Source organism: Salvelinus fontinalis, chromosome 4 (genome assembly GCF_029448725.1).
Source record: "Salvelinus fontinalis isolate EN_2023a chromosome 4, ASM2944872v1, whole genome shotgun sequence".
Lineage (NCBI taxonomy): Eukaryota > Metazoa > Chordata > Actinopteri > Salmoniformes > Salmonidae > Salvelinus > Salvelinus fontinalis.
The window spans coordinates 33,156,295-33,175,484 of record NC_074668.1 but is presented as its reverse complement, the minus strand read 5'-3'; the positions used below and the strand labels follow the sequence as shown (position 1 = coordinate 33,175,484).

The 19,190-nt window shown below is 46.3% G+C and overlaps 1 protein-coding gene across 7 annotated transcripts; it reads right to left on the bottom strand.

Moving 5' to 3' along the window:
* Nucleotides 1–1,888: 1,888 nt before the first annotated feature.
* Nucleotides 1,889–12,718, bottom strand: LOC129853579 (phytanoyl-CoA hydroxylase-interacting protein). Of its 7 annotated transcripts, none has more exons than XM_055919767.1 (6): nt 12,572–12,718; nt 8,775–9,055; nt 5,142–5,321; nt 3,301–3,475; nt 3,031–3,148; nt 1,889–2,940 (listed from the first exon to the last, which is right to left on the bottom strand). In XM_055919767.1, exons 3-6 carry the CDS (start codon nt 5,307–5,309, stop codon nt 2,397–2,399), a joined length of 1,005 nt encoding a protein of 334 aa, XP_055775742.1. In that variant the 5' UTR covers nt 5,310–5,321; nt 8,775–9,055; nt 12,572–12,718; the 3' UTR covers nt 1,889–2,396. The 7 variants fall into 7 exon arrangements, with proteins under 7 accessions (XP_055775742.1, XP_055775743.1, XP_055775736.1 ...); XM_055919768.1 differs by lacking the exon at nt 12,572–12,718 and adding an exon at nt 12,486–12,545; XM_055919761.1 differs by lacking the exon at nt 8,775–9,055 and having other exon boundaries at nt 12,572–12,682.
* Nucleotides 12,719–19,190: the final 6,472 nt, after the last annotated feature.

The following is a 19,190-nucleotide window of genomic DNA, read 5'->3' as shown; positions in this document are numbered from 1 at the left end:
GGGACTGCAGTGTGAAGAACCAGAGCTTCCAGAAGGCTGTGTGAATCCGCATCACCTTTGACTCTTAGCACAGCCAACAAGACGTGCCCTGTGCTTTCCTGAAGGAGCGCTATGGTGGACCTGACACAGACCTCTTTGAATTTGACATCACCCTGCCCATGCTCGATGAGAAGATCAAATGCTTTGTTTTATCTACCTGATGAGTACAGCACTCCATTCTGGGACAATAGCAATGGACAGAACTACAGCATGTTTGTCTTTGACAAGCCTGAGGCACACTGTGGGGCATAATCTAAACAACAGAAAGACTGCATTAGGCTACACTGAACTTCACCGTAACATTTTATGCTTAGACCCTCATCTTCACTAAGTTCATCTGAGGTGAACTGTAATATGCTAAAATGCGAAGACCTTTTCTTATCAGCTAAAGTAAACTATTGTTCTGTTTTTCATATTTTTCATTGCTTGCTCTGTAAATTGCATTCTGGAAGAAGAGTCATTAGGATAGAATAGTCACTAGGAAATTGTAGATGGGTCTGGTTATTCAGTTTCAAACATGCTCACCGAAAGCTAAAATTATTTGTAATATTTACAATATGGCTGGAGGGATTCTCTACAGTCTTCTATACTTCTGTCAGTGTGCAGTGCACTTCCTCTCTGACCAAGTGTTGAGTAACAGTGTTGAGTAACTGCCAGGTTTTAACCAAGAAATAGTGCCTCATAAACACTTACTTACGGTTGTCTGACTGCTAATTTCAGTGTCCATGTGACTGCTGTAGACAGGATATCCCAGAAATGTTTGATATCCTGAGTACATCATGGAATACTGAAGTGAAAAAATTATATCGAATAAAAATATAAATGCAACATGTAAAGTGCTGGTCACATGTTTCATGAAGGGAAATATGGGATCTCAGAAATTAGATTACATCCCTGTTAGTGAGCATTTCTCCTTTGCCAAGATAATCCATCCACCTGACAGGTGTGGCATGTCAAGAAGTTGATTAAACAGTGTGATCATTATTACACAGGTGCACCTTGTGCTGGGGACAATAAAAGGCCACTCTAAAATGTGCAGTTTTGTCACACAACACAGTGCCACAGGTGTCTCAAGTTTTCAGGGAGTGTGCAATTGGTATGCTGACTGCAGGAATGTCCACCAGAGCTGTTGCCAGAGAATTAAATGTTAATTTCTCTACCATAAACCACCTCCAAAGTCATTTTAGAGAATTTGGCATTACGTCCAATCAACCTCAGAACGCCAGCACAGGACCTTCACATCCTGCTTCTTCACCTGTGGGATCGTCTGAGACCAGCCACCCTGAAAGCTGATGAAACGTGAGGAATATTTATATCTGTAATAAAGCCCTTTTGTGGGGAAAAACTCATTCTGATTGGCTGGGCCTTGCTCCCCAGTAGGCAGGCCAGTCTCCCAAGTGGGTGGGCCTATGCCCATGGGCCTAATGAATTTATTTCAGTTGACTGATTTTCTTGTATGAACTGTAACTCAGTAAAATCGTTGAAATTGTTGCATGTTGTGTCTATATTTTTGTTCAGTGTAAATCCCTCAAAGGAGAGTGAGTGTGAGCTAATCTTATCCCAGTATTGTGTTCTCTGGTGCCCACATGACTAAAGCCTGTTATCAGACACTATAGGGAGCAGGCATTATTTCTATTGAATTATGCTTCCATTGATCTCGACAGCCAGAGACATATCATTACTTATCGACTAAAAGACAAAAGGAAAGATGACAGAGGCAAGCTGTGACTGGACACCCTGACCACTGAGAATGGGTCCCTGTGTACATGATTCACAGCTACTGTGTGACTTTCACAGGAATCATGACACATTCGTTGAGGGCATTGGTTTACCAAATGACATCCTACAGTCAATTCAAATCTTTATTATTCACTTATCATGAGATTTAACGGAATAACATCATGTTTGAAAGTTTTCAAATAGAAATGAAATTGACAGTGTGTTTTTAGGCATAAGACATCCTGGAATCCTCTAAGACCAACAGGTACTGTAAGGAGAAGACAAATGTATATCTTACGTAATGTTATTTGACAAATACAACGTGTACATCTCAGCTTTCTCCAGCAGTGGAGGAGCTAATACAGATGGCCCTTTTAGTCCACTTGTCCTAAAGACACATTTACATGTGATGGTTGATGATACATGGAGATTTGCAATTCTAGTAGTGACGGGGAGGGATGGGAGAAGCAGCATGCACATACCCCAAGAGATGGGCTGTCCCAGTTGTGTTACTGTCCCTTACACTACTAGATGGATTAAATCACTGCCCATTTCTCAAGTTATTTTTGTTGTTGTTGCAACGATGGCGATTATACATCCTCACTGTTCTCTAAACCCTGTCAGTCCAGTCAGTTCTCTCAGCGGCCCACACTGATGTTGCACACCTTGCAGCTGGGGTCCTTCTTGGCGTTGGCCGTGGTCTGGCTCATCTGGTGGTGGCCACTGATCTCCAGCACACTGCCCTGCTCCAGATACAGCGGCTCTGTGTAGAGCACCTCCAGGATGACATCACTGGCGTGGCAGAACAGGGGGTCTTCACCCTGCCTCTGGGAGGGGATGTATGTCAGGAAGGGGTTGGCAGTCAGGTCCAGCAGGGGGAGACTACTACGGCAGAAGTTATCCCCCTCTGAGCCAGAAGGGGCCAGTACCAACACCACGTAGTGATAGGCTGTGTACATACAGTAGAAGTCAGCAAAGTAAAGATTGGTGTTGGGATTCAGCAGGTTCCCGGCCGGGATCTGGAAACGCAGGGGGCCGTAGGGGGAGTCGTTTGGAGGAAGACCTGTGTCAAACTCAGTGTTGCAACTGAGGAAGACTCCCTGTAGTTTGCTGTTGATAGGGGAGCCGTGACTTCCACTATTGTCTTTCAGGGCTGGGCGTATCAGCCCCCCACACTCAGTTCTAACAGAAAAGGAGAAACATTTTGTTATTGAACTTCACAAGTGCATCCCTATACGTGTGTGTATTTACAGAGTATGGTATAGTACTGACCTGACATAGTGGAAGTAGTCAGGGTGCTGGTTGCGATAGAACACAGAGAACCGCAGCAATCTTCCAGCAGAACCCTGTGCTTTACCAAGGAGCTGTTTGAGGTGGTCCATGGCATAATCTGTTTCATACAAAAACAGTCAGTTATGAAGTTCCTGGTTCAAGTCCTTTGTAAGCATATTCAATTGAATCAATACTCTACAGCAGGTCATAAGGCCTGCATTACATTGGTAAATGTCCTGCTATAGAAATCGATGTACTTCTATGACATACCCCCTGTGCAGAACTCGACCACCTGGCTCCAGTCAGACACCAGGTACTCTCCGTCTGCCTGTCTCACTGCAGTCTGCACAGCAACACAGTACTCTGTCCGTGGGCTCAGGAACCAATGACCTCTCACTGCCATGGGTAAAGGCACTGCCTTGGCCACCAGTTTGGTGGGCACATCCTGATGGGTGAAACAGGGATACATGTTAATTCAAGTGACTCATCAGTTGAATTACTAGAATACAGCGTTTCATAGGTAAAAATAGGATTGGCAGTAGGTCTAAATGTTTTATGTAAACACACTCATGGATTATACATTTCTTTAGCATATTCTGGTACAAACTGGTCTAGTTAAGCTACTGTATATCTAACCAAATTAGTGGCTTTGTTTTGGCTAGGGCCTCTAAGAAGCACAGCTAATTAAAACAAGCTCACAGGGCCCACATAACCATGGCAACCACCCTGGTGCAAGTTTGTTTGTGTTGCTTTGATTTCCCAGTGATAGAAACACACGTCCAACCCTGAACAGCTCTGTACAACATAAGTCAGGGGCTTTTGTAAAGGCATTGGAATGTTATATTAAATAGAGAACTGTACCAAAGTAGGTATTCAAGTATCTAATGTGTGGATAGAGTAGGGTTGATGTAAGAAAGGCTCAGAAACACCCATCAGGAATGACTGAGCATACCATCTTTCATTTCAATCATTCAAATTCTCCCTCTGTCATAACTTTCTATTTCATGGGTATTACGATAAGAGCTAGCCTCAAGTAATAGCGTAACAGTACACAGATTGATTCGGTTTTAGTAGCAGATTGAATCTGTTGTAGTCCTATGTAGCTCAGTTGGTAGAGTATGTTGCCAGGGTTGTGGGTTCGATTCCCACGGGGGACCAGTACGAAAAAAGTATTAAAATGTATGCTCTCACTACTGTAAGTCACTCTGGATAAGAGCGTCTGCTAAATGACTAAAGAGTAAATGTTATAGTGCATCATTTCAGTCTGTTTGGAAGGATCCCATTGTAAATAACAAATGGCCACGTAATTTTCTATTTTAATCGTTCTTGTATTTCAAATACTGATTGCAATTAGCTAGGTCTATATTTTTGGACTCACAACATGATGCTGAGAGAAAGAAAATGAAGAAACAAATGGGTAGTATACAGAAAATCAGTTCAGTGACTGGTCTGGAATAAAATCACAGTTCATAGTAAAGAGAACAGAGCTGTAATTTTTAGGCTTTGTCCGTTTTTGGCCATTCAAAAGGAAACGAATGTGCCCATGAGTCACTTGCCCAAAGCTATTTTGCAGCACAAGATTCTCATTAAATCACTTCCAGTAGAGGAGAAAGGGCACTACCACTGCTCTCTGGGTTGTAACTGCTGCAGAGTCAGATACACTCATTACCAGGCTTTTATCTATTGTTCTGCATAGACACTGTCTCATGCTAGGCTATCTTGGGTTATATCAAAACATATTACATCACGTTGCAGTGAAATGTCTATTATTGGAGACCAGGACATGGAGGGATTAGAACACAAGCGGTTGGTGGCACCTTAATTGGGGAGGACAGGCTCATAGTAATGGCTTGAACGGCGTGAATGGTAACAAAAACATCACACACATGGTTACCATGTGTTTGATACCATTCCATTCACTCCATTCCAGCCATTATTATGAGCCGTTCTCCCCAGCCTCCTGTGATGAGAAGTAAAGAACATGGATCTAGACAGCGGGAGTCAGAGTCAGTAACGGTGGAAAGAGTAATAGTCATTGAGTCAAGGGGGAAGCCTGGGGGGCCTGGGGAGGTTTATGAGGGGGAAAAGCAGTGACAGTCTGTCAGACACACCCTGTGTTTGAAGCGGTTGGGATCCCCGCCCTCTTTGCGGCTCAGGTCTATGAAGAAGTGTGTGGCCCTGGCAGTATCCTCAGGGGTCATGTCCCAGGCGATGCGGAAGGAATCGCAGGTCACCTCACATATCTGGATATTATTGGGGGTGGAAAGGGCTGTCTCCATTGTTGTTAGCTGCTGAACAAGAAGAGAAAGGAGGGTCATATGATGGGATCAGATTTGATTTTTTACATTTTTTTTTATTTTATTTGGGGTAACAGACATATACAACAAAATGTACAATGTGGACCCAGAGGATATCACTTAAAAGTTTTAATTAAATCGCTTGTTTCCAAAGTGGTCCTCGGTGGTAAAAACAATATCACACATAATGATTAAAAGGCAAGACAAAATTACAAACAACCATAAATACATGAATTTATATTGACATCCTAAAAGGTGGCACTATTCACTGCACTTTTGCCGAAACCTTAAAAATCACCCATATTTATTTGGCATTTCGATCTAAAAAACAATCTATTCATTGCACATCATACATATCATTCAAATGAATGATATGGCACAAGGGGCAGTGCAGTGGTTTCTCTTACTTAGACAACCTTGTCCAAATGAAAACATTTGCCTTTTTCTTTGCTTGATCACCAAGGGGAGGATACGCCATAGACAGGTGCCTGTATAGTAAATACCTCTGGGTACAGGACTGGCAACATTGTGACTTTTAGTACTAATGGATGAAACAAGATGTCACACAGCTTGGCTGTATCGACTGTTGTATTAGTTACAAATTGTCAAGTCCCTGTTCATGCCTGGGAAAGTGTAAAGCATTGAGACTTATTTCATAATCCACCAACGGCAGTCTCCTGGAAACCAGGCAGATTTGACTCCTGTGTTCACTATATCCTCTAGCTTCACATCACCTAATTTTCCTAATCTGCAAATCTGAGGAAATGGTCCTACAGTCATAGAGTTTTCCTTAATTAAGGAAAGTTCAATTAAATCTGACTCATAAGTCATTGATTTAATTTATTTCCAATGGTCTTCAGAGCACTAAGAAAGCTGAGTAAGCAGGAAGAGTGCAGCTCAGGGAAAATCTCTAGCCAGTTTCATGGCATCTGATGTAACGGCTGTCCTCCTCTTCTTCATCCGAAGAGGAGCAGGGATTGAACCAAGGCGCAGTGGAGTTTGAATACATAATGAATTTAATGACAAGACGAAAAAACACGAACTTGACTATACACTAACAAAACAAATAAACGGTGTAGAACAGATCTGAACGACGGACTCACAGAACACACGAGAACGCACGAACAGGGAAAAGCCTACACATAAATGACACTTAACAAACAAACCGAAACCAGTCCCGTGTGGCGCAACGACATACACAAACACAGGAGACAATCACCCACAACGAACACTGTGACAACGCCTACCTAAATATGACTCTTAATTAGAGGAACGCCAAACACCTGCCTCTAATTAAGAGCCATACCAGGCAACCCAAAACCAACACAGAAACAGAAAACATAGAATGCCCACCCAACCTCACGTCCTGACCAACTAACACACATAACAACTAACATAAATAGGTCAGGAACGTGACATTACCCCCCCCACAAGGTGCGAACTCCGGACGCACCAGCACAAAGTCTAGGGGAGGGTCTGGGTGGGCATCTAACCACGGTGGTGGCTCAGGCTCCGGGCGAGGTCCCCACCCCACCATAATCCATCCTAGCTTCCTCCCTCTAAGAATGTCCACCCTCTTTTTACCCCCACAAAATCCTCTTAATAACCTCCCTAATAAGGACAGCACCGGGACAGAGAGATAAATCAAGACAGAGGGATAGATAAGAATATAGAGGTAGATCAAGATAGAGAGGGGGATCAGGATAGAGGGGCAACTCCGGACTGAAAGGCAGCTCCGGACAGAGAGACAGCTCTGGACTGATGGGCAGTTCTGAGTATCTAGCCGTTTCAGGCTGAAGGGCAGCTCATGGCTGACTGACGAATCTCGACGCTCATGGCTGGCTGACGGCTCTCGACGCTCATGGCAGGCTGACGGCTCTCGACGCTCATGGCAGGCTGACGGCTCTCGACGCTCATGGCAGGCTGACGGCTCTCGACGCTCATGGCAGGCTGACGGCTCTCGACGCTCATGGCAGGCTGACGGCTCTCGACGCTCATGGCGCTCTGACGGCTCTCGACGCTCATGGCGCTCTGACGGCTCTGGCTGCTCATGGCTCTGACGGCTCTGGCTGCTCATGGCTCTCTGACGGCTCTGGCTGCTCATGGCTCTCTGACGGCTCTGGCTGCTCATGGCTCTCTGACGGCTCTGGCTGCTCATGGCTCTCTGACGGCTCTGGCTGCTCATGGCTCTCTGACGGCTCTGGCTGCTCATGGCTCTCTGACGGCTCTGGCTGCTCATGGCTCGCTGGCGGCTCTGGCAGATCCTGTCTGGTTGGCGGCTCTGGCAGATCCTGTCTGGTTGGCGGCTCTGGCGGATCCTGTCTGGTTGGCGGCTCTGGCGGATCCTGTCTGGCTGACGGCTCTGGCGGCTCCTGTCTGGCTGACGGCTCTAGCGGCTCCTGTCTGGCGGATGGCTCTGTAGGCTCATGGCAGACGGGCGGCTTTGCAGGCTCATGGCAGACGGGCGGCTTTGCAGGCTCCTGGCAGACGGATGGCTCAGACGGCGCTGGGGAGACGGATGGCTCAGATGGCGCTGGGGAGACGGATGGCTCAGATGGCGCTGGGGAGACGGATGGCTCAGATGGCGCTGGGGAGACGGATGGCTCTGGCCGGATACGGTGCACTGTAGACCTGGTGCGTGGTGCCGGAGCTGGAGGCACCGTGCTAATGATAAGCACCTTCCTACTAGTGCGGGGAGCAGGAACAGGGCACACTGTATTCTCAAAGCCCACTCTATAACTGATGCGTGGTACCGGCACTGGTGACGCCGGGCTGAGGACAAGCACATCAGGATTAGTAGGGGGAGAAGATACAGTTTGTACAGGGCTCTGGAGACGCACTGGTAGCTTAGTGCGTGGGGCCAGAACTGGAGGCACCGGGCTAGATACACGCACTACAGGGAGAGTGCGTGGAGGAGGAACAGGGCTCAGGATACGCACTGGTAGCCTAGTGCGTAGTGTAGACACTGTAGGTACTAGGCTGGGGCTGGGAGGTGGTGCCGGAAATACCGGACCGTGGAGACGTACTGGCACTCTTGAGCATTGAGCCTGCCCAACCTTACCTGGTTGAATGCTCCCGGTTGCCCGACCAGTGCGGGGAGGTGGAATAACCCGCACCGGCCTATGTAGGCGAACCGGGGAAACCATGCGTAAGGCAGGTGCCATGTATGCCGGCCCGAGGAGACGCACTGGAGACCAGACGCGTTGAGCCGGCCTCATGACACCTGGCTCAATACTCAATCTAGCCCTACCAGTGCGGGGAGGTGGAATAACCCGCACTGGGCTATGCACTCGTACAGGAGACACCGTGCGCTCTACTGCGTAACACGGCGCCTGCCCGTACTCCCGCTCTCCACGGTAAGCCTGGGAAGTGGGCGCAGGTCTCCTACCTGCCCTTGGCCCACTACCTCTTAACCCCCCCCCCAAGAAATTTTTGGGAATTACTTACGGGCTTTTTTGGCTTCCGTGCCAGACGCGTTCCCTCATAGCTCCGGTTCCTCTCTCCGGTAGCCTCTGCTCTCCTCAGTGCCTCCAGCTCAGCTTTGGGACGGCGATATTCTCCCTGCTGTGCCCATGGACCTCTCCCGTCCAATATTTCCTCCCAAGTCCAGAAATCCTTGTTGCCCTGTCGAGCTTTCCCTTGCCTCCGCTGCTTGGCTCTGGAGTGGTGGGTGATTCTGTAACGGCTGTCGCTCTCCTCATCCTCGGATGAGGTGAGGAGAGAAGGATCTTCAGACCAAAACGCAGCATTTGGGAAATAAGCCATCTTTATTATAAATACGATGGCAACACGAAACGAAACAAAACACTTTCAAAACTACAAAACAAGAAAACGACGTTGACGAAACCTGAACATAAACTTACATAACTACTCATAAACTCACGTACAGGAAACAGACGACATCGAAACGAAACGAAACAAACAAACGCTACAGTCCCGTGTGGCACGAACATACATACTGACACAGGAGACAATCACCCACAACGAACACTGTGACAACGCCTACCTAAATATGACTCTTAATTAGAGGAACGCCAAACACCTGCCTCTAATTAAGAGCCATACCAGGCAACCCAAAACCAACACAGAAACAGAAAACATAGAATGCCCACCCAACCTCACGTCCTGACCAACTAACACACATAACAACTAACATAAATAGGTCAGGAACGTGACATCTGAAGTGTTGGGATAAATAGAAAAAGTTAGACGTAACACCATACGGTTATCTATGGTCTTATTTATTTGCCAATAACAGCCAGGGGATCCAGGCTGGTGCACATAGCCTTGAAGACTGGAGTGTGTGTAATCTGTGGGTCAGCCTATTGTGTTTGATTAGCTGTCCCCTTTCCTGAATTGATGATGCCATGGATGTGCCTTCCAGGGGGAAAAATGCATCTTCCTCTCCGTTCCTGCCTGCTGTGAGTATGAAAGACAGGCATGGGAGGCATCAACTTGTCTACTCTTGCTGTTTCGTGAGAGGAATTATCATTGTATAATTTTTTTAAATTTAATTTGCCAATATTGCTTATAATACAATATAGCTCTTTTTAATAACCCTTTCATCCTTCATTACCTTCCATGTACTATTTTTTCTCCCATTTCATAATGCCAACAGCTTTGCACCACACAAACACACACACCATATGGCCCATTCCCGATTATAAACCCAAACACACATAACATATGGCCCATTTCCCCGATTATAAACCCAAACACACATAACATATGGCCCATTTCCCCGATTATAAACCCAAACACACATAACATATGGCCCATTCTCCGATTATAAGCCCAAACACACATAACATATGCTGTAACAGTAAGATGCTCAGCAGTATGCTGCTAGCAATAAACAGTAAGTTGTACAGCCAGTATCTCTGCTATATTGTGTGCTGCTTGTGTATTAGTGAGAGTGGATGTTACAGTGAGTGGATGGTGGAGAGACAGAGTGTGTGGTTTGTGTTAGGTTGGCTGTGTCACACATGGGCGAACATGATGGGTGGTGCTGTACTGCATCTGCGTACTGTATGTGGCCTGGAGAGGTGTTATGTTCTGGTCCACCTCATGATGGACATGCTGCAGCGCAGCAGCTCATTAAAGCCGCAGAGCTGTGAAACGTCTGAGCTATCTCGTTTACACGGGGCTCGGGAACCTGGTTGTGGCACCACACACATTCCCTCCCTGGGTCTCCTGTGTTACCCATCTGCTGCCTGCTCCTCTCCCTCTCCTTCCACACACAGCATTTAGGGCAAAAGGAGATTCTCATAGGACACCCATCAAAGCCTCATTATCTCTAGTCGTGCTTGTACCACTTTCTGACTAAATATGTCTGAACACAGTTCAAACGCAAGTTCCCCACATTATTTAAATAGTCCTGCATGCACTCTTAATTATTTATCAGTATGCAAACAATGAGAGAGAATCCATGACACTGTGAGTCCACTCCAAATTTAACTGGCCATAAATCAGCTAATTAGATTTGTAAGAAGAAAACAGACTATTGAGCTTTACATAGATCAATTGCATTATGGGGTAAAAATTGTGAAAATTCATATGTTGGCCTCTGATCTTTGATAGTAACACATTTTACAGTTTTGCTCACTTTGTTATGTAAAGCTGTAATGTGTTCACAGTGGGAACTGCAAAGGGCATATTACTCATTCTCCATTGATATAGAACCCTGATACATACATTACACTCAGAAAAAAGGGTCCCAAAAGGGTTCTTTGACTGTCCCCATTGGAGAACCCTTTTTGGTTCCAGGTAGAACTATTTTGGGTTCCATGTAGAACTCTCTGGGGAAAGGGTTCTACATAGATCCAAAAAGGGTTCTTCAAAGAGTTCTCCTTTGGGGACAGCCAAAGAACCCTTTTACCACTGTGCTGTGACAGTGTTGTGACGAATGTTGCTGCATACAGGGGCGGCAGGTAGCCTAGTGGTTAGAGCGTTGGGTGGATCGAATCCCCGAGCTGACAAGGTAAAAATCTGTTGTTCTGCCTCCTGAACAAGGCGGTTAACCCACTGTTCCTAGGCCGTCATTGTAAATAAGAATTTGTTCTTAACTAGTTAAATAAAGGATAAATAAAAATACACTGAATAGTAAGAAAGCCGCTCCATGCCGGTGAGACATTTTTCTACTAGTGCAGTGGTTATCAGGTGCAGATAAGACCAGATAAAAGTCAGATAATGCATCCTAAGGGGGAGTGTCATACACAAGTGACAGTCAGTTGACTGAGGTTGAGGAAGTGAAGCGATGGAGAGGCAAGTGAAGCGTGCGTTCTGCTCTGGATCAGATCATATGGAAGAGGGAACGTATGATCTCAAATGAATTGTATCCTTTGTCTACACCATATGATCTACTCTACACTGAATCACTGTGTGTTAATCACTGGCAATCATCGTGTGGTAATCATTATCCTATCATCAAAAAAGATCGTATTTACGCAGTCGTTCTTGTAATCTCTCAAAGCTTGTTCGTGATTGTGATTGACTGTTTAATCCAAATTTAAGCCAGGTTATTAATGACACTGGCAGTTATAGTCAGATCTCCACTAATGTGCTGATGATAATCACACCTGCATTGCGAACAGAACTACATTTTCTCAAATAGGATCCTATTTACACAGTCGTTCTTGTAATCTCTCAAAGCTTGTTCGTGATTGTCTGTTTAATCCAAATTTCAGGCAGGTTATTAATGACACTGGCAGTTATAGTCAGGTCTCCACTAATGGGCTGATGATAATCACACCTGCATTGCGAACGGAACAACATTTTCTTAAATTCTAAATACCTGTACCACAGCTGAGTTCATTGACTAGACATTATAATGCTGACAAATAGCCATTTCCAAGATATGCCTGATAGCATAATATGAGGATTCCTTATACCTCAATAATAAGAAACTCAAACAAGCATTCTAGAACTAACCTCACTCACATTTTCAGTGGATCAATGGATCTATATAGTGTCAAACAGTACCTGGAGAATGCCCTGGTAATAAGCATGGAAAAATAGACTATGCAATTTCAAGCATATAAACAAACATACTGTAATTCTGATTACGGTGGCTCAACAATAGCTGTTGTTTAACTTCTGAAAACTTGATGCACGAGGAGACTGACTCAAAAATAGTTAGAGGGAAATATATAGCCTTACCTCCGTGTGGTGAATAAGTGTCTTTGTAAAAAGTGCAATAGGTCCTTAACCAGAGAAGATAAGTGGAGAAATCTATTCTCTCATACCTCTTTCTTTTCTTCTGCAGTCGATGATAGATCCCCAGGAAAACCGATTAGGAAGTGAAATGAACACTCTCACTCTCTTTCCTTCTCTCTCTCTCTCACTTGCTCTTTCTCTCCTCGTGCTCGCTCTTCCTCTCTGTCTCCTTTCTCTAGCTCACTCTCTCTCTACCTCACATGCTCCCCCCCTCTCTCTATTCTCCTCCTCCCCTAGCTGGGTTCTGAGAAGGATGTTTACTTGCCTGCTGTACAGCTGCATCGCTTAAAGTGGAGCAACTGCTGATGCTGAGAACACAAACAAGAGATTTGTAACTGAGGTGCTTGAGCAATTGTTACTCACCCACATTAGCAGGAACATGCTAACAAATGGTAACAGAATCACACATCACTGACCAGCATGCTCCTAGTCATGGGACAGCAGCATTATGTAGCAGACATTATTAGCTGACATTCTGAGAAATCATCCTACTACACTGACTCATGAGAAACACTCTTTTTACGTCACTTCGATACGCTACGACCGTTAGTTACTTTTTGTAGTAGGTTAGGAGAACTTATGCAGCAGGTTAGGGGAATTAACGTAGCAGGTTAGGAGAATTAGGTTAAGGTTAGGAAAAGGTTTAGGGTTAGCGAAAATGCTCTCTTAACCTGCTACGAAAATCACATACGGTCGTAGCTGTATCAAAGTGCTGTGAAAAGAGTGTGTCTCCTGACTCGTACTGGATTTCAGAGGACTCCAATGCTCCCATTGCCATTGCCATACTTTCAGGAGATCTGCTGAGGATGCATGTAGCTCACAATATGCTACGCCATATGGGCATCCTCCACAGGACATCCACCCTTGTCCATCGATGGGACAGGAAGAGACTGGTACTGGATGCCTGCAAATCAAATGATTCTTGATGATAGAGATGTGCCTGCGCACAATTTAAAAAAATGGTCGGTCCGGAAGTAAGTGAAAATAGCAACCTAATTGTTTGAGTAAATAAAATGAAAATACTCATATTGCTGCAGGCGTAGGCCTATATTTTGGTAATCTAAGGCTCAAATAACGCATGTGGTCATTGAATCATAAAGACAACATAGGACAAAAGGGCATGTGGAAAAAGCTGTGTAGACAGCCTTGGGTGAGGTGATCTAGTGCATGTTGTACATTCATAAAAGCTGTTCATCCTCTCTAGGGCATTGGTGACTGAATACTCTGTTTGCTGGAGCATTGTCTTTAGAGATACCCCCTGAGTTATTACCTAGCACCAGGGTTTTTTATAGGGCTAGCCAGCCACAGTTCACTGATTCCATCAAAATGTAATTAAAATACAATCATCCATCATTAGACATGCCAGGCAGCCATGCAAGGGCAAGATGGAGGTGGCGGGGACAGCAGGGACACCTAACAACTAGTTCAGCGGAGCCAAGAACATTTTCTTTGTTCATTTTGTAGCTACATCACAGCTAAGAATTATAGGGAGAGAAAACGTTACCTGGAATATTCCCTTAATGTTTGAGTGTCCAGTTTATTTTTTGTACATGTTTTGGTGTTAAAGTTAGGAGGACATTCCCTTAATGTCAAGCAGAACTTATCTAGAACATGGTTATAATGTTCTTAAAATATACAACATTAATGTTCTAGATGTGTTTTATGGGATTGCAAGAACATTAACGTGTCCAGTTTCTGAGGGTTAGGACAATATTCCATCAACGTCCCACCAAACATAAACAGAACATGGTTGCCATCTTCTCAGAAAATAAGATATTAATGTTCTAGACAAGTTTTTTATGTGAACGTTGCAAGAATATTTCTGTGTATCAGTTGTCAGGACGTTGCCTGATGGTCCCAAAGAAACGTTCTCTCCCCCCAAAAAATGACATTACACATCACGCCTTGTTAATGTTGCCAAGCCTATCAAGGCCCTGAATGGTGATCCGCTGATCCATTCACAACTCTTTTTGTCTATTGGCAATGTTAGGGATACTCACACACACAGTGCTTTTAACCTCTACGGGGTCAGTGTCCCTAAACTGGGACGGTTGTTGCTGACGTGCACTAATGTGACTAGAATGACGTTGTAAACATCAGCCAACTTTCTGGGACATACACATGTCTTATATGGGCAGAAAGCTTAAATTATTGTTAATCTAACTGTGGTGCCCAATTTACACTAGCTATTACAGTGAAAAAATACCATGCTATTGTTTGAGGAGAGTGCACAACAAAACACTTATCACGGCAACTGGTTTGATACATTCACCTCTGAAGGTAAATAATGTACTTACATTCAGTAATCTTGCTCTGATTTGTCATCCTGAGGGTCCCAGAGATAAAAATGTAGTATAGTTTTGTTCCTGGCTGTGTGTAAACTAAAATAATTTATTACCATAGCATTTTTGTATGTTCTCTATAGTTATGTACTTGAAAATGTATCAATTGACCAATTTGGCAAACTCCTGGCAGACTTGATACAAAATATTGTTTGGTGATGTAATTCAACGGATAAGTCTGAAACTTTACACACACACTGTTGCCATCTGGTGACCAAAATCTAAGTTACCCTTAGACTCCTATCTGAATGTATGGCCTTTCTCTTGCATTTCAAAGTGGAAATATATATATTTTTAAAGAACACGTTTTTTGTTGTTGTATTTGTTTGTCTTATCCTTTACCCAATCTAATGTGTTATATTCTCCTACATTCTTTTCACATTTCCACAAACTTCAAAGTGTTTCCTTTCAAAATGTATCAAGAATATTCATATCCTTGCTTCAGGTCCTGAGCTTCAGGCAGTTAAGATTTGGGTATGTAATTTCAGGTGGAAATTGAAAAAAAAAGGTCCTATCCTTCATATCCATACAGTGTTTTCAACTTAAATATTTGCATTGAGTATGTTCATTTATACAGTAATTATTATTCAACATGTTGTCACCCGGGATTTGAATGCACAAGCTCTTGGTTCACGTCACTCAGATCTTCCTGCTACGCCACCATGTCTGTGTTAGTTATCAGTTCGTTTGAACTTTTCTCTCATCATTCATTTGATTCACTTATTTCAGCAATTTAAGAGCTTTCTGTATAGTTGTCTAATGGTGGTGGGGCGTATTAACCTGTTTTAAAATCAAAGGAAATAAAAATCGTATTGGTTGCGTAGTCAGATTTGCAGATGTTATCACAGGTGCAGTGAAATGCTTGTGTTTCTATCGCCAACAGTGCAGTAATACCTACCAATATTATTTTTTTAAACAATACACACATAATACAGAAGAACACACACAATCTAGAAAAATTACAATTTTTTTCAATGATACTCCTGAATCCCTATGATCAATAAAAGGGTTTCTTGAGTGTACTTTTAACAGAGCTGAGATTTACTTCAAAGATCATTCACCCTATTGCTTACACCTATCAAGTTGTTTCAAATCTTCACAAGTGCCTAGAGCAAAGTGACTCCCCTAGCGGGTCTCAAATCCAGGCCATCAGCACCAATGAACAACACCCTAACCACTGTCGCAAGAAGTGATATATTTAGGGCATGTGCTTATTGGGCCAGTATAGTTAGGGTCTTGTCCAGAAGAAACCATAAACCCTCCTCCCTAGGCACTTTATAGGTGAAGCAATAGGGTGAATGCACTTTGAAGTAAATCTCAGCTCTGTTAAAATAAAATATTTGATTGATCATAGAGATTCAGGAGTATCATTGAACCAGGTTAATATGCCACACCAACATTAGACAAATAGAGAAAGCCCTTCATTTACTGAAATAAGTCAATAAAATCAATGATGAGAATAGTCAGATTAACTGATACCTGATATGGCCTTGGTGGCGTAGCAGGAAGATCGACGGACAGTAAACCAAGACGTTTGTGAGTTCAAATCCCAGGTGATGACATGCAGAATAATAATTACTGTATACATGCACAATGTAATCATCTATGTCAAATACAGTGTATGTAGGTGGAAAACACTGTATGTTAAAAGCACTGTGTGTGTCACGTTCCTGACCTGTTTTCTCTTGTTTTGTATGTGTTTATTGGTCAGGGCGTGAGTTTTGGGTGGGCAGTCTATGTTTTCTATTTCTATGTTGGGATTTTGGTGTTCGGCCTGGTATGATTCTCAATCAGAGACAGGTGTCTATCGTTGTCCCTGATTGAGAATCATACTAAGGCAGCCTGGGTTTCACTTGTGTTTTGTGGGTGTTTGTTCCTGTGTCAGCGTTTGGGCCACACAGGACTGTTGCAGGTTTTGTCACGTTTGTTGTTTTGTGAATTTGTAGTGTTTGTTGGTTTGCCATTAAAACATGAATACCTACTACTCCGCATCTTGGTCCGATCCATGCTCCTCCTCGTCTGAGGAGGAGAACGACTACGACAACCTTAACAGAAACACCCACCACAAGAGGACCAAGCGGAGTGGAGAAGGGCAGCGACAGCAGCAGAGACAGACAGAGGAATAAACATGGGAAGACGTCTTGAACGGCAAGGGTTGCTACACATGGGAGGAGATCCTGGCTGGAAAGGATCGCCTCCCATGGGAACAGCTGGAGGCAGCGAGGAGAGCAGAGGCAACCGGAGAGAGGAACCGAAGGTATGAGGGTACGCGGCTAGCACGGAAGCCCGAGAGGCTCACCCAAAAATGTCTTGGTGGGAGGCTAAAGGGGAGTGTGGCGAAGCCGGGTTGGTTACCTGAGCCAACTCCCCGGGCTTACCGTGGAGTGAGAGGGCGTCGTACTGGTCAGACACCGTGTTATGCGGTAAAGCGCACGGTGTCCCCAGTACGCGTGCTTAGCCCAGTGCGGGCTATTCCACCTTGCCGCACTGGGAGGGCTAGGTTGGGCATCGAGCCGGATGTCATGAAGCCGGCCCAACGTATCTGGCCTCCAGTACGTCTCCTCGGGCCGGCGTACATGGCACCAGCCTTACAGGTGGTGTCCCCGGTTCGCCTGCATAGCCCAGTGCGGGTTATTCCACCTCGCCGCACTGGCAGGGCTACGGGGACCATTCAACCTGGTAAGGTTGGGGAGGCTTGGTGCTCAAGAGCGCGTGTCCTCCTTCACGGTCCGGTATATCCGGCGCCACCTTCCCACCCCAGCTCAGTACCACCAGTGCCTACTCCACGCACCAGGCTTCCAGTGCGTTTCCAGAGCCCTGTTCCTCCTCCACGCACTCTCCCTGTGGTGCATGTCTCCAGCCCAGTGCCTCCAGTTCCGGCACAACGCACCAGGCCTACTGTGCGCCTCAGCAGGTTAGAGTCGGCCGTCTGCCCAACGCCGCCTGCACTGCTTGCCTGCTCAGCGCTGCCCGAACTGTCTGCCTTCCCAGCGCTGTTTGAACTGCCTGCCTGCCCAGCGTGGTCTGAACTGCCAGAGCCGTCCAGCCAGGACCAGCCAGAGCCGTCCAGCCAGGACCAGCCAGAGCCGACCAGCCAGAGCCGTCCAGCCAGGACCAGCCAGAGCCGTCCAGCCAGGACCAGCCAGAGCCGTCCAGCCAGGACCAGCCAGAGCCGTCCAGCCAGGACCAGCCAGAGCCGTCCAGCCAGGACCTGCCAGAGCCGTCCAGCCAGGACCAGCCAGAGCCGTCCAGCCAGGACCAGCCAGAGCCGTCCAGCCAGGACCTGCCAGAGCCGTCCAGCCAGGACCAGCCAGAGCCGTCCAGCCAGGACCAGCCAGAGCCGTCCAGCCAGGACCAGCCAGAGCCGTCCAGCCAGGACCAGCCAGAGCCGTCCAGCCAGGACCAGCCAGAGCCGTCCAGCCAGGACCAGCCAGAGCCGTCCAGCCAGGACCTGCCAGAGTCCCTCAGCCAGGACCTGCCAGAGTCCCTCAGCCAGGACCTGCCAGAGTCCCTCAGCCCGGAGCTGCCAGAGTCCCTCAGCCCGGAGCTGCCAGAGTCCCTCAGCCCGGAGCTGCCAGAGTCCCTCAGCCCGGAGCTGCCAGAGTCCCTCAGCCCGGAGCTGCCAGAGTCCCTCAGCCCGGAGCTGCCAGAGTCCCTCAGCCCGGAGCTGCCAGAGTCCCTCAGCCCGGAGCTGCCAGAGTCCCTCAGCCCGGAGCTGCCAGAGTCCCTCAGCCCGGAGCTGCCAGAGTCCCTCAGCCCGGAGCTGCCAGAGTCCCTCAGCCCGGAGCTGCCAGAGTCCCTCAGCCCGGAGCTGCCCCTTATCCCGGTGCTGCCCCTTATCCCGATGCTGCCCCTTCATTTAGGTGGGTTTAGTTGGAGGGTGGTCATTGGGAGGGGGATACGGAAGCGGGGAGTGACTATGGTGGGGTGGGGACCTCGCCCAGAGCCTGAGCCACCACCGTGGTCAGATGCCCACCCAGACCCTCCCCTAGACTTTGTGCTGGTGCGCCCGGAGTTCGCACCTTAAGGGGGGGGGGGGGGGTTATGTCACGTTCCTGACCTGTTTTCTCTTGTTTTGTATGTGTTTATTGGTCAGGGCGTGAGTTTTGGGTGGGCAGTCTATGTTTTCTATTTCTATGTTGGGATTTTGGTGTTCGGCCTGGTATGATTCTCAATCAGAGACAGGTGTCTATCGTTGTCCCTGATTGAGAATCATACTAAGGCAGCCTGGGTTTCACTTGTGTTTTGTGGGTGTTTGTTCCTGTGGAGGTTTTGTTGCCACACAGGACGGTTTCGGTTTTGTCAC

Bases quoted from the DNA above. Each gene is read 5' to 3' on its own strand.
- LOC129853579 (XM_055919767.1), bottom strand. From the start codon at position 5,309: ATGGAGACAGCCCTTTCCACCCCCAATAATATCCAGATATGTGAGGTG. The intron at 3,476-5,141 runs GTGTGTCTGACA...TTCACCCATCAG, and splicing joins CCAACCGCTTCAAACACAGG to GATGTGCCCACCAAACTGGT. The intron at 3,149-3,300 runs GTATGTCATAGA...TGTATGAAACAG, and splicing joins GGTCGAGTTCTGCACAGGGG to ATTATGCCATGGACCACCTC.